The sequence below is a fragment of the Hippocampus zosterae genome, chromosome 3 (assembly GCF_025434085.1).
Source record: "Hippocampus zosterae strain Florida chromosome 3, ASM2543408v3, whole genome shotgun sequence".
In the NCBI taxonomy this organism is placed as follows: Eukaryota; Metazoa; Chordata; class Actinopteri; order Syngnathiformes; family Syngnathidae; genus Hippocampus; species Hippocampus zosterae.
In genome coordinates this window covers 6,005,465-6,020,553 of record NC_067453.1, presented here as the reverse complement: position 1 = coordinate 6,020,553, position 15,089 = coordinate 6,005,465, and the positions used below count along the sequence as shown (strand labels likewise).

The 15,089-nt window shown below is 44.5% G+C and overlaps 2 protein-coding genes across 2 annotated transcripts; one reads left to right on the top strand and one right to left on the bottom strand.

Annotated features, from left to right (window-relative positions):
• The first annotated feature begins 1,126 nt into the window (after positions 1-1,126).
• On the top strand, positions 1,127-6,035 carry nutf2 (nuclear transport factor 2). Its single transcript, XM_052061102.1, has 5 exons — positions 1,127-1,224; positions 3,341-3,450; positions 3,761-3,832; positions 5,042-5,140; positions 5,330-6,035. The coding sequence occupies exons 2-5, from the start codon at positions 3,352-3,354 to the stop codon at positions 5,441-5,443; spliced, it is 384 nt and encodes a 127-aa protein (XP_051917062.1). The 5' UTR covers positions 1,127-1,224; positions 3,341-3,351; the 3' UTR covers positions 5,444-6,035.
• A 2,120-nt stretch (positions 6,036-8,155) lies between these two features.
• Positions 8,156-14,883, bottom strand: LOC127597686 (uncharacterized). The gene is made up of 2 exons (XM_052060916.1): positions 14,813-14,883; positions 8,156-9,753 (listed from the first exon to the last, which is right to left on the bottom strand). Exon 2 carries the CDS (start codon positions 9,632-9,634, stop codon positions 8,210-8,212), a length of 1,425 nt encoding a protein of 474 aa, XP_051916876.1. The 5' UTR covers positions 9,635-9,753; positions 14,813-14,883; the 3' UTR covers positions 8,156-8,209.
• Between the last annotated feature and the right edge of the window lie 206 nt (positions 14,884-15,089).

Here is a 15,089-nt window from a genome sequence, read left to right as displayed (position 1 = left end):
AGGATGGAATGTACAAGGGCCACTGGGACCAAACAATATCACCTGTCTTCTTTTCGTTGAATTTCAAGAAATTTTGTGCCATCCAGGTTTTGATTTCTTCCAGACAGGATAGGAGTGGCCTTAATGAGAAGGTGTCTTTCTTGCTCAGTGGGACATAGATCTGGCAGTCATCTGCATAGCAGTGGAAGGGAATACCATGTTTCCTTTAGATGGAACCCAATGGGGGCAGATACAGCGAGAACAGCAGAGGCCCCAGAATTGAGCCCTGTGGAACACCACATGACAGGGGAGCAGTGCGTGACTCAGAGCAACCAAGGCTGACACAAAAGGTCCCGTCAGCTAGATAGGACCTGCCGCCAATGCCCACCAAGTGCTGCAAACGAGTCAGCAGAATGTCGTCCCGCTGCCGCTGGTATCGAGCTAGGACTAGCGGCAAACTGACTAGTCAATGCTGAATTAGGTTGTCTGTCTATGTACGTTCCCTGTGATGACTGGTAACCAGTCCTGGGTTAAGTCCATCTTTTGCCTAATGTCAACTGTAATGCACTGCAGCTCCCCGTGACCTAGAACAGGATAATAGAACAGCTTTACCATCATTGTAACATTCAATGGAATTTAAATTGTCCATCCGTCTGTGCAAAATAAAGCATTAAGAAAAGCTAAACCACAAAATAATAAACAACGAATGGCATTTGAAGAACAAAAAGACACAAGTCACACATTCTTCAGCGGGATCTGTTGCAGTTCTTCCATGGATGTGAGATGGCACCTGACGATATTTTGGGCTGTTTTAATAACCCCCTGGACCATTTTCCTCTGTGCCACTGCAGCTGCTAAACGCCCCCCCCCCTCCCAATACACGAAGTGAAGATGATCACAATGGATAACATAGCACATAGTCCACTGCTGCCCAGTAGGCTAACTGGTGGGGTGAAGGCCAGGGGACTGAAGTCATGTAATGTGACCCAGAACTAGAGCGGTATGAAAAAAAAATATTGGATGGAGTTGCTGAATTTTGTTGAGGTTCCTTAATATCAGATCTTGCGTGTATTTGTTGTTGTCGTTGTATGATGTCAACGGAATAAATAGGCATTGTGTAGGCGATGTTCGTTTTAAAAACTACAATGCCCACAATACACTGTGTCAAGTGACGGAATCCTTTTACTACGTGCAGTGTACGTAAAAGTCGCACTGTGTCATCTATACCCGGCCCGGGTTTGCGAGGTAAGGATTGTTGTTTATTTAAAGCAAATACTTTTGAAAATAGTCAACGTTAATCTGGAAAATATGAGCTACTGTTTAATCTCGCAGTCAATCGATTTGTGATTGTTTCCTGGTCGAATTGGGCACGCCTATGTCTGTTAGCTAGCCAGTGCTGTAGCTCGAACTCAGTGAAGACATTTACAATTCGGGACATAGTACTGTATTTATTTTTAGCAACCGGCGAAAGGGTCAGTAATATCTAGTCAGAAGGATATCGCATGGGGGCACCGTGTGACAATGCTTCTCAAGGGTTTAGAAGGGATGAAACACGCTTTGATCGGTTATTGGTAAAATAGCGCGCACCACCGTTAGCTCGGTGGTTCAGCAGCTAAATGCTAGAAAGCTATAGCTAACTGTTCCTATTCAAGCATGTCTAGAATGAGCGATAAAAATAGCATTGCCATCTTTCGCCCTTACTGACATGTTAATTGTAAGCAGAAGATATCGTGAAACTGCGTTTTGTCGAGCCATGTGTTCAATTAATCTGGTCGCTAGCGTATTCCATCAAAATATGCTGTGGTCGAAATCAGCAATGTGAACATGTTTTACAAGTCGACTGCTGGGTGTCCCGCGTGCTAACGAAACGCCCTGCTCTGTCACGCAGACTCACGTACCGAATCAAGATTATCCGGATTTGAGCGCCATCAAACGTTGACGCCTCTCTGACTCGGTAATAATACATTGCATAATTATCGCTCTGACAGAGCCGACTAACGGTCTAATAAACGGTCTGTTAGACTGTTAAGATCATAATAGACAGTCTATTATGATCTTAATCGATTTTGTAATGCGTGCATTTGTTTGTTCATAGGACATATAAACAGATAACAGAAATTTGGTATGAAGTAAAATCGAAGTATAAAAAATAATAAAATAAGAACCCCCCAGTAATTTAGCACAGTTTACATGTTTAAAGGAAGTAGGAAGAAGTGAAAAACGTACCTAGTCCTACCTCCCCCTTGTTCTTTGCATTTCATTGCATTCGTCTTGTAAGTCCGTATCTTAGTGAGTTTCTTGCACATGTAGTGAATGTTGTTGTTTTTTTTGGGGGGGGTCAGGGTTTCATTCATTGTTGCAAACGGTTGCAAAGATATTCCAGAGAGACAGTTTAAACGTTTGTAAACAGTTGAAAATGTTTAAAATTTCATGCCGACACGAAAAACTGCTTGAGACAATTGTTGTTGAACGTCTTAGTTTGTGACCTTTAATGAACCTGAACAAAAGCAATTGCTACGTACACAAACACTTGCAAACCTTCTCCCCTCAATGAGATATTAAATCTTAATCACCTGTCCCATCCAGTGGCGAACAGTTGCAAGTGTTTTCGAAAGCAGTGCAAGTTGTGTTCCCGTCAGAGTTCGTTCAAGGTTGCAAAAGTTTGCGAAACCGTCCCTCAACGTTTGCTGACACTTTTCTTGTTGCACGGGAAATATGAACAGGTTCAAAATTCCTGTGCAGTAAAATAACTTTGGCTATTGACGAACGTTAGCCAAACATTTTGCGAACATGTGGATGCATGTTTAAGTATGTGTGGAGATATTTGAGCCTGGCCATGTGCTGTTTTCCAGCAGTCGTTAGAACAGTAACAACACATTGCCGTAAAGTGTCGTGTTGTTGGTGCACAACTTCTATGATGAATATTTTTTTCCCCCTAGTAGCACCCAGTTGTTCTGTACATAATCCGTCGACGAAGTATCATTATACATCAGTGCCCTTGCTCCTCACCTCCATTATATGGTCCTGCTGATGTGGTGCTATTTTAAGGCTAGTGGCAAACAGACTAGTCAAAGCTAGTGACATTAGGTTTAACCCTGTTACGTGCACCTTTATCCAAGCGTGTCCCGGCCATCGGGCTACCGCTACATGTTGAACCCTGTTGAATACTATGTTATTGGTCACATATTCAAATATCTGACACAAACCAGGATTTATTGGTGTCCCAAGAATGCTGAAGGATTGGTGTCAGTTGAAATTGTACTGTGGCTGAGGTTGGAACACATCTCATTGTACAGGTCCATGGCCATTTCCCATGAAATCTCTGTGATCATTGTTTACTTCTCTCTTGTGTCCCATGCAGAGTGATTCAGGATGCAGGACTCACCATTGTGGGAGCAGATAGGCACTGGCTTCGTGCGACACTATTACCAGTTATTTCAAAATGACAGAGCAAAACTGGCTGATCTGTATGTGAGTGCAACTTTAGCTTCATCTAGACCTTTAAACGTTGAGACATGCTTTAAAAAAAATTGTCTTGCGGAACACTTTTTTTGAAGAGGTTGTAAGAAAGACTCAAGACTCATGAAAAATATTGCCGTAATAAAATCAAAAGTTGGACGGAATAAATTGTATCAAGTTGAATTATAAAGTGATTTTAGTTTTTTTAAACTTAAAAACATTCAAACCAACCGTTCTACAGAGGCTGTGAACTCAGAAATTACAAATGTATATGGTTATAGTTCATAAACTCCGACTTAAACACTGTCCGTCTATCACACAGATAGCAGAGTCGTTACTAACCTGGGAAGGGGAAAAAATCTGCGGCAAGGATGCAATTACCAAGAAACTTCTTGTAAGTTTTTCTGCTTGAAATGTATACATTGACAATGTTGCTTTCATGGCTGCTGATGTAGTGATGGGTCACAATGAACCAAGCTATAGGAGCATGCTATATCATCTCCTTGCTAAAATAATGGCCTATATAAGTTTTTTTGACCATTTCCCCAACTATTCTGCCTCGCTCATCTCAAGATTCTGGCCACCTTTGCTAAAAATTGCAGTAGTTTGTAAAAGTATTTGGCCCACTTGAACTTTTTAACTTTTTTCACCCTTTCAGGCTTCAAACAAAAAGACATAACATGGGAATCTCTTCAGGAATAATCAACACCAGGTGGTACAACAATTGTGAAGTGGAAGGAAATAAACTTTTGGGGGGGGAAAAAACAGAAAGTGAAGTGTGCAATATTGTTTGGCCACTTCGTGTTAGTCATGGCAAGATGAATGCAACCAGATGCAGAGCCATTCTAGAAGAGAACCTGTTGGAGTCTGCAACAGACCTGAGACTGACACCGAATTCCCCTTCCAACAAGGCTGTGATCCGAAACAAAAAGCAAAATCCACAATGGAATGGTTCAAAACTAAGCATATCCAGGTGTTAGAATGGCTAAGTCAAAGTCCAGACTTGAATCAAACTGAGAATCTGTGCTGATTCTACAGTGTATTGATCCAGGAGGCGGGGTCACCAAATAACTATGCGCACCACACTTTTCTTCAAAAAACAGTTTAAAACATTGAATAAGTTTTGTTCACTCTCATGATTCTTCCCCCAAAATTCCAAATTTATATCTTTGTTTGAAGCCTGAAATATGGCAGAAGGGGTCCAAATATATTCGAAACCGACCGTACCTACATCTTCATTTGAACAGATCATGCAAAATTATTAAAGTTAGGGGCGTTCTGATTGGTGTTTCATGCTGCCGACTATGTTACCAATCATTCACGAGCTGGGCCATTACCGTTTCCATTTCATGTTGCACTTAATGACTTGCATTCTCAACTCAAAAATATGGGGGGAAATGCCATTTAGATCAGGGTCTCAAAGCAAATCATCACTCTCTTGTGAAAATAAAGTTACGTTTTTGGGTTAATGGGGTATTTTGGACATCACATTATTATTTTTTTTTAATGGCAAAAATGGGCATCCGTGATTTAAGCAACATCAATCTCAACTACACTATATATTAACTTTCCCTGTGCGTGTGTGTGTGTGTACGTGAGACAGAATCTGGGCATCAAAAAAATAGGGCATACTATTACAGCACATGACCACCAGCCAACCACAGACAGCTGCATCCTGAGTATGGTTGTAGGACAGCTCAAAGTAAGTAGAGCTACAAATGCAAAGTTTTAGTTGTACCAGTGTTAAGCATGTCACAATACAAGTTGACTGGACATTTTTTCAGATGTTTTCATTTTTAATTTGGTTTGTTTTCAGCTGTTTGATTAAAATCATATTTGGTGGAACTGATGTGCCGGTGGCTGTCTCAACAGCTGCTATTTTTGTTTGCAGGCTGACAATGACCAAATCATGGGTTTTCATCAGATTTTCCTCCTGAAGGAAATAAATAGCGCTTGGGTATGCACCAACGAAATGTTCAGGCTGGCTCTTCACAACTTTGCCTAAACAGTTCTTCTACTCTGGTGGGCATGGGCAAGCCATAGTGGATGGAGTGGAGAGAAGAGTTGACCTTGGAAAGATGGGATAAAGCTCAAGCTTCCCTCCTGCTGTCTGCTTTTCATTTGTTTGACATGTGAACACTGGAATCTACCGGTAATTGTCAATCACTGAGCCCAATCCATCGCAGACAGTACAAATGTAACTCTTTTCTTTCTCTGCTGACGGCGGCCAACCCATCAAATACACCATTCAAGAAAGTCACTCTGCTCCACACATGTAATTTCTTCAACTCAATTCTGTTTGACTTCTTCCATCTAATTTTAGATCATGCTTTGCCCAGTTCAGTTTAGCATCATTTCAGGTGTAGATGCCACACTTTCTTTATGTGTGGTTATGTTTTTACAATTCCTTTTCACCGCGCCCCTTGCCAGTTTCTCATAGTCATGCCACCAAAGACTCATTTAAGACAATGTTTGAGTTTGCTGTGTTATTCTACATTTCCTCCCTCCAAATACCTTGCTTTATTACACAGAAATGTTTGGCAATTTTCATGGACAAAAGCCAAAATTCACAATAAAACCAGACTTGTTTTTCATAATGTTGTTGACGTGTCTCTGTGTATCACTGAAGGATGAACTATACCTATTTTGAATGCATGCAATGCTTTGATGAATACTGTATATGTTCTAATGAATGCAGAAAGTTCAGCACGTGACTACCTTTTCCCTTCCAAGTGGCTAAAATCATGACAACATATCATACCAGTCAACGTTTCGGAGCGCCAACCGGTATAAACTACCAAAAGAATCCTTATAAAAAGCAAAAAAACCTTATAACATACCAAAGCATTTTATGTCAAAATAACGGCAGAAAACCCCCCACTAAATTTCAATGATATTTATTGTAGATCTCCATAATACAATGTCTGGTTAATGTCTAATCATCATTCTCCTTAGTGGCATTACTGTGTTTGTTCAGAGTTGTATTCCTGCGTTACTTTTTTCACCAACTCCAAATGAGGTGGGGGGGGGAAAACGGAAATTTTCAGAATCCGTATGATTTGTGCGATACGGCCATTTACGTAAGATTCACCACAAAATCCGTATGAACTATGGCTAAACCGTATGAGTTGACAGGTATGACATATATGCATTTTCATCTACGCTTAGTCTGGCGTAGCATCGGTGCAGCCCACTTGCTGTCACACGGCAGTTTCTGCAGCGTAGCAAAACGACAGTAATGCGGAAGTAACATTTGCTTAAAGTACTTTCTTTCCTCCGCCTTTGTGACAAAAAATGGCTTCTCCGGAGAAATCAACCATGTGGTCGATTAACACGCTGCAGGATGAGAGAGAGAAAAAAGATTGCTGAAATACAAAAGAGCACGAAAACAACGTATCCTTCGATTTATTCAGCAACAAGTGGACGACTTCGTGGCGTTCATGGCCATGTGGACGGTCGCCACGGCGTCGCGTCACCAAACGCCGAGAAAAACACATGGATGAAGACACGCAGTTCTCTTTGGTGGGACCGAGTTGTCAACGGTTCGTTTACTCATTCAGACTGGATATCTAACTTCAGAATGAGCAAGGAAGCATTCGGATATGTGTGCGAGAAGCTTCATCCATCCCTCTCACGTGCAACGATTGCCACGCGAATGCCGATCAGCGTGGAAATAACGGGTCGCGATCACCCTATGGAAACTGGCTACCAACGCGCGCTACAGAACAATAGGACATATTTTCGGTGTTGCTAAAAACACAATCCGTGTCATCGTTCATCAGACTTGTTCGGCCATTGTTTCGGAAATGATGAATGTTGGTGAGCTGGTGGTTGAAAATGTCTGAAAGTTTGAACAGCGCTGGGGCTTTCCTCAAGTTCTGGGTGCACTCGATGGCAAATGCATTCTCATTATTCGACTACACGATTGTCATACTGACTACGACAACAGAAATTGATTTTATTCTGTTATGATGCAAGCAGTTGTCGATAGCAGCTATCGATTTATAGACATTTGTATTGGCTGGCCAGGTAGTGTACATGACACACGAGTATTTACAAACTCTCCCTTATATGAAAACAGAACATCTGGCTCATTGTTTTGGGGAGATAAACGGGATATTAGTGGAGTGCCAGTACTATTAGTGCCGTTGGGCGATGCAGCATATCCCTTATCTACGTGGTTTATGACGCCTTTTTCAGACAATGGTAGACTAGACTGACACAACCTCAGAAAGAATTTAACTATAAACATAACAAGGCAAGAATGGTTGTGGAAAATGCATTTGGCAGGTTGAAAGGTCGATGGAGGATTCTGCTCAAAACACAGGAAACACACATGGTGAACCTCAATAACATTGTTGCAGCATGTTGTACACTTCACAATTTGTGCGAAAAATGGGGAGAACGTTTTGACAACGAATGGATGGTGGCAAGTTGTGAAAATGAGGAGACCACAGATGAAACGAGATGACCAAAGACCAACATGTGACAGTGCAGCAGCCATACGGCAGGCCCTACTAGTGCATGCCTAAATTATATTGATGTACTGTAATTACTCGTATGTATTCAATAAGCTAGACAAGTGTATGTAATACTGCTTTTACAAAACGAAGTGTTGCTACACTAAATAAAACTTTCTGAAAAATGCACAAGATATTTTAAACTTTTAATCACTCTCTCTCTCTCTCATACATATATATATATATATTAAAAAAAAAAATCCTCATCTCACCCCTCGGGTGGTGTCCGTCCCTCATTCAGCTCGGGTCCTCTACCAGAGGCCAGGAAGCTTGAGGGTTCTGCGCAGTATCCTTGCTGTTCCCAGCACTGCACATTTCTGGACTGAGATGTCCGATGTTGTTCCAGGGATCTGTTGCAACCACTCATCTAGTTTGGGGGTCACTGCCCCGAGTGCTCCGACCACCACAGGCACGACTGTCACCTTTACCTTCCAGGCTCTCTCCAGCTCCTCTCTGAGCCCTTGGTATTTCTCGAGTTTCTCATGTTCCTTCTTCCTGATGTTTCCATCACTTGGGACCGCTACATCCACTACAACGGCTTTCCTCTGCCCTTTATCTATGATCACGATATCTGGTTGGTTCGCCATTACCATCTTGTCAGTCTGGATCTGGAAGTCCCACAGGATCTTCGCTCTGTCATTCTCCACCACCTTCGGAGGTGTTTCCCATTTTGACCTTGGGGTTTCCAGTCCATACTCTGCACAGATGTTTCGGTAGACTATGCCAGCCATCTGGTTATGGCGTTCCATGTAGGCTTTCCCTGCCAGCATCTTACACCCTGCAGTTATGTGTTGGATCGTCTCAGGTGCCTCTTTGCACAACCTACACCTTGGGTCTTGTCTGGTGTGGTATATCTGGGCCTCGATGGCTCTGGTGTTCAAGGCCTGTTCCTGAGCAGCCAGGATGAGTGCCTCTGTGCTGTCCTTCAGGCCAGCCCTCTCTAGCCACTGATAGGACTTCTTGAGATCAGCCACTTCAGTTATGGTCCGGTGGTACATCCCGTGTAGGGGCTTGTCCTCCCATGATGGTCCCTCTTCCAGCGCCTCATCTGCTGTTCCCCATTGTCTTAGACATTCTCTGAGTACGTCATCCGTTGGAGCCTTCTCCTTGATGTATTCATGGAGCTTGGATGTTTCATCCTGGACAGTGGCTCTCACACTCACTAGTCCCCGGCCTCCTTCCTTTCGGCTTGCGTACAGTCTCAGGGTGCTGGATTTGGGATGGAACCCTCCATGCATGGTTAGGAGCTTTCGGGTCTTAACGTCCGTGGTCTGAATCTCTTCCTTTGGCCACCTTATTATTCCTGCAGGGTATCTGATCACTGGCAGGGCATAGCTGTTTATTGCCCGGGTCTTATTCTTGCCATTGAGCTGGCTTCTTAGGACTTGCCTCACTCGCTGGAGGTATTTGGCCGTAGCCGCTTTCCTCGTTGCCAGTTCGAGGTTGCCATTGGCTTGTGGTATACCAAGGTACTTGTAGCTGTCCTCAATGTCTGCTATTGTTCCTTCTGGGAGCGAGACCCCTTCAGTACGGACTACCTTTCCTCTCTGAGTCACCATCCGACTACATTTCTCAAGCCTGAATGACATCCCGATGTCGCTGCTGTAGATCCTGGTTGTGTGGATCAGGGAATCTATGTCCCTTTCGCTCTTAGCATACAGCTTTATGTCATCCATGTAGAGGAGGTGACTGATCGTAGCTCCATTTCTGAGGCGGTATCCATAGCCTGTCTTGGTGATTACTTGGCTTAGGGGGTTCAGTCCTATGCAGAACAGCAGTGGGGAGAGTGCATCACCTTGGTATATGCCACATTTGATGGACACTTGGGTAAGTGGCTTACCATTGGCTTCAAGTGTGGTTTTCCACATCCTCATCGAGTTCGCAACGAAGGCTCTTAGGGTCCTGTTTACCTTATACAACTTCAAGCATTCAGTGATCCATGTATGTGGCATCGAGTCATAGGCTTTCTTGTAATCAATCCAAGCTGTGCACAGGTTGGTACGTCGGGACCTGCAGTCGTGTGCAACTGTTCTGTCAACCAGGAGTTGATGTTTGGCTCCTCTAGTATCTCTACCAATGCCCTTCTGTGCTTCGCTCATGTATTGATCCATGTGTCCACTTATCTTAGCCGCAATGATGCCTGACATGAGCTTCCATGTTGTGGAGACAGGTTATTGGCCGATAGTTGGATGGGGCTGCACCCTTCGAGGGATCCTTCATGATCAGGATTGTTCGCCCTTCGGTTAGCCATTCTGGGTGAGTCCCATCCCTCAGCAGCTGGTTCATTTGTACTGCTAGGCGCTCATGGAGTGCTGTGAGTTTCTTTAGCCAGTAGGTGTGGACCATGTCCGGGCCTGGTGCTGTCCAGTTCTTCATATCTGAGACTCTTTCCTGTATGTCTGCCACTGTTATGGTAACTGGGTTCTGTTCAGGGAGGTTGCTGTGCTCCTCTCTCAGGGTCACCAGCCATTGTGCACTGCTGTTATGTGCAACCTCCTTCTCCCATATGCCTTTCCAGTACCTTTCAGTTTCCAGTCTTGGTGGGTCAGCTCTGTTGTTAGGACCCTGCCACTGAGCGTACACTTTCGCAGGTTGTGTTGCGAACAGCCTGTTTATTCGTCTGGCCTCATTCTCTTTCGTGTACCGCTTTAGGCGACTGGACAAGGCTTGGAGCCTTTGTTTGGCAGTTTCGAGTGCTTCAGGTATGGTCATCTGGATGTACCTCTCGGGTATCGGCCTTTTCATCACACCTCTCTGGGCCTCCGTCAATTGACTCACATCTTTCCGGGCCGCCTTGATCTTAGCCTCCAACCGTCTTTTCCATGGTGGGTAACGTATCTCATGGCTTCCATGGTTGCTCTTATAGCCCAGAGTCTCCAGGATCACTGATGCTGACGCGTATATCAGCTCATTGGTTTCTGTGATCGTTACGGTAGGGATCGCCCTCAGTGCTGCATTCACACTTTCTATGAGACTTTCAGATGGTACTTCACATAGCCGTTGTAATCGGTTTCTAGGTTGCCCAGCTTTCATTCTCGCCATGATCTTAGCTTTCAGGTCAGTTGCTGCCTCGCTCAGCATTTCATTCATTGGGGCTGGCCACCCAATCTCATCATCTGCATTCATTGGGGCTTGCCTCCCAATCTCTTGTATGACCTCTTCCTCTGATCTGGCAGCCTGGGGCCCTTCGCCATGGAACCTGCGTTGTACCTCATCAATCTCAAGTTGTGACAGCAGTTGCCGTTTGTGGATGTTGGAACACTGAGCTACTAGTTGTTTCGTGGTCAACCGTGACTGTGGGTTACGAAGTAACCATTTAGTCCACATTCTCTGCATGTAACCCCTCTGACTAGGGTTGCTTGAGTAGTAGCATTCCAACAGAGCCATGTTATCGCCTCTCGCCCATCTCCGCTTTGTTCCAGTAGCCCATTTTTCATGAAGGTGCTCTGGTTCCCCAGCACCTGACGCAGACCTTGTTTGGCCGGGCGACGTCTGAGCCGGCATGTCATTCGTTTTATTGTCTCTCATCATTGTATGAGGTAGGCATTAGCGTGAAGGATCTTGCCCAAGGACCCACACTGGATGGTGTTATGTGCTCATTTTTGCCCCAAGCGGGATTCGAACCACCGTCTCCCGTATGCCAAACCGATGCCTTACCAACTGAGCTATCCAGCCGCATGCATATATATATATATATATATATATATATATATAAATAAATAAAATAATTCTTATATATATAAAAGAATTATGATTTGGCACTGGAGAACAAACTTTTATTTGGCACAGAAATCTTCAAAACATTCTCACATTATACTATGTAAATTCTAAGATTATCACTCAAATATGAATCAAGAGATGATCAAAATCACACTGTAGAAGCAACCCACCTGTAGTCCCCTTCACGACACACACACACACACTCAGTACGGTGGAGCGACACGCATGAGGATTTTTCGGATCTTAAAAGAAATACATTTTTAAATTTTGGGCAGAATGCGCACATCAAGGCATTTAACAATTTTTGGTTCAATTGTCTCCTCACATGAATTTTCTCTTCCACCACTGGTCAAGAATCAAGTCCTGAAAAGTGATCACACGTGACTTCACAAACACGAAGACAACCAGCATGATCCAGTTATTCGCCGGTGGTTGCCGAGTGTTTCCGGAACGTCGTAAGGTTGCAAATGTCGGCAAGTAAATACAGTACTTGCTTTGGAAAATGCATCCTGCCGTCTGGATTGTGCGGAAAAAAATACATAGAATAGACCGCCTTCCGCCTGAAGAGGGCAGCGATAAACTCCAGCACTCACGTGACCTGAGTGAGATAGGACAAGTGGTTCAGAAAGTGGAATGGATAAACAAACATTGACGCTGGAAGACGTTCTTTACTGCTATATACTAAGAAGAACATTTTCTGTGAGAAGGCAAAACAAGCTCGATAGAAACATATTGCGTTCGTATTTTTTTCCTGACGTGTGCTAAATAAACATATTACAGAAGATCAAATACTTTTTTTCAATTTCCAAGTTTGAAACAATAAACGTGAGAGGTCACCCCGTTCAACAGAAATAGAAACACTGCTATCTAGCGGCCAAACGAGGCACGGCCTTTCCACACGTGAATGTGTTGAAACGGCATGTCGTTTGTGTCAAAAATAAATGTGCGTCTTCGCTGATTCCACAAACAAACATTCGACAATAAAACGCACAATGTAATATTTGCAAATGTTGACTTATGATAAATGCACATAACATTAATCAAAACACGTCTGAAAATTGCGTATAGGTTTGTGTTTCTGGGGAATGAATGGGGAATGTAAATTGCGCATGTATTCGTGTAAATGTTTTTGAGACAAATCTATTCCAATACCACATGAAGCTGTTGCCATACAGAATTTGTGGTGCAGTCACAAATGTTTTCTTTTCTTGTTATTTCCTCGTCTCACCACTTGGGTGGTGTCCGTCCCTCATTCAGCTCGGGTCCTCTACCAGAGGCCAGGAAGCTTGAGGGTTCTGCGCAGTATCCTTGCTGTTCCCAGCACTGCACATTTCTGGACTGAGATGTCCGATGTCGTTCCCGGGATCTGTTGCAACCACTCATCTAGTTTGGGGGTCACTGCCCCGAGTGCTCCGACCACCACAGGCACGACTGTCACCTTTACCTTCCAGGCTCTCTTCAGCTCCTCTCTGAGCCCTTGGTATTTCTCGAGTTTCTCATGTTCCTTCTTCCTGATGTTTCCATCACTTGGGACCGCTACATCCAATACAACGGCTTTCCTCTGCCCTTTATCTATGATCACGATATCTGGTTGGTTCGCCATTACCATCCTGTCAGTCTGGATCTGGAAGTCCCACAGGATCTTCGCTCTGTCATTCTCCAACACCTTCGGAGGTGTTTCCCATTTTGACCTTGGGGTTTCCAGTCCATACTCCGCACAGATGTTTCGGTAGACTATGCCATCCACCTGGTTATGGCGTTCCATGTAGGCTTTCCCTGCCAGCATCTTACACCCTGCAGTTATGTGTTGGATCGTCTCAGGTGCCTCTTTGCCCAACCTACACCTTGGGTCTTTTCTGGTGTGGAATATCTGGGCCTCGATGGCTCTGGTGCTCAAGGCCTGCTCATGAGCAGCCAGGATGAGTGCCTCTGTGCTGTCCTTCAGGCCAGCCCTCTCTAGCCACTGATAGGACTTCTTAAGATCAGCCACTTCAGTTATGGTCCGGTGGTACATCCCGTGTAGGGGCTTGTCCTCCCGTGATGGTCACTCTTCCAGCTCCTCATCCTCTGTTCCCCATTGTCTGAGACATTCTCTGAGTACGTCATCCGTTGGAGCCTTCTCCTTGATGTATTCATGGAGCTTGGATGTTTCATCCTGGACAGTGGCTCTCACACTCACTAGTCCCCGGCCTCCTTCCTTTCGGCTTGCGTACAGCCTCAGGGTGCTGGATTTGGGATGGAACCCTCCATGCATGGTTAGGAGCTTTCGGGTCTTAACGTCCGTGGTCTGAATCTCTTCCTTTGGCCACCTTATTATTCCTGCAGGGTATCTGATCATTGGCAGGGCATAGCTGTTTATTGCCCGGGTCTTATTCTTGCCATTGAGCTGGCTTCTTAGGACTTGCCTCACTCGCTGGAGGTATTTGGCCATAGCCACTTTCCTTGTTGCCAGTTCGAGGTTGCCATTGGCTTGTGGTATACCAAGGTACTTGTAGCTGTCCTCATTATCTGCTATTGTTCCTTAAGGGAGTGAGACCCCTTCAGTGCGGACTACCTTTCCTCTCTTAGTCACCATCCGACTACATTTCTCAAGCCCGAATGACATCCCGATGTCGCTGCTGTCGATCCTGGTTGTGTGGATCAGGGAATCTATGTCCCTATTGTCATGATTCGGTTTGGGGACCAACAGGTGGCACTGTAGAGCTCCCCTGGCAGCTGCACACCTGTTGGCCATAGGTAATCAGGCCTATAAAAGGACTCTTGCCCGCACACTCAGTGTCGGGTCATTGTTGTTTTTGCTACTGTCATGTTTGTTTGAGTCATGTTTTGGTTGCTGCTATGTTTTATCTTCAGTCATGATTTTGTTTGCTACTTTGGACTTTATTTGCTTAGGATTTAGTTTTCTGTGTTTTTTCAATACACATCTTCAAATACACCCCGCTCCTCTCTCCTGCTTTTTGGGGTCCACCACCACCATGCAACGTGACACCTCTTGGCATACAGCTTTATGTCATCCATGTAGAGATGACTGATTGTAGCTCCATTTCTTAGGCGGTATCCATAGCCTGTCTTGGTGATTACTTGGCTTAGGGGGTTCAGTCCTATGCAGAACAGCAGTGGGGAGAGTGCATCACCTTGGTATATGCCACATTTGATGGACACTTGGGTAAGTGGCTTGCCATTGGCTTCAAGTGTGGTTTTCCACATCCTCGCAATGAAGGCTCTTAGGGTCCTGTTCACCTTATACAACTCCAGGCATTCAGTGATCCATGTATGTGGCATCGAGTCATAGGATTTCTTGTAATCAATCCAAGCTGTGCACAGGTTGGTACGTCGGGCCCTGCAGTCTTGTGCGACTGTTCTTTCAACCAGGAGCTGATGTTTGGCTCCTCTGGTATCTCTACCAATGCC

Bases quoted from the DNA above. Each gene is read 5' to 3' on its own strand.
- nutf2 (XM_052061102.1), top strand. From the start codon at position 3,352: ATGCAGGACTCACCATTGTGGGAGCAGATAGGCACTGGCTTCGTGCGA. The intron at 3,451-3,760 runs GTGAGTGCAACT...TCTATCACACAG, and splicing joins CAAAACTGGCTGATCTGTAT to ATAGCAGAGTCGTTACTAAC. The intron at 3,833-5,041 runs GTAAGTTTTTCT...TACGTGAGACAG, and splicing joins CAATTACCAAGAAACTTCTT to AATCTGGGCATCAAAAAAAT.
- LOC127597686 (XM_052060916.1), bottom strand. From the start codon at position 9,634: ATGGATGACATAAAGCTGTATGCTAAGAGCGAAAGGGACATAGATTCC.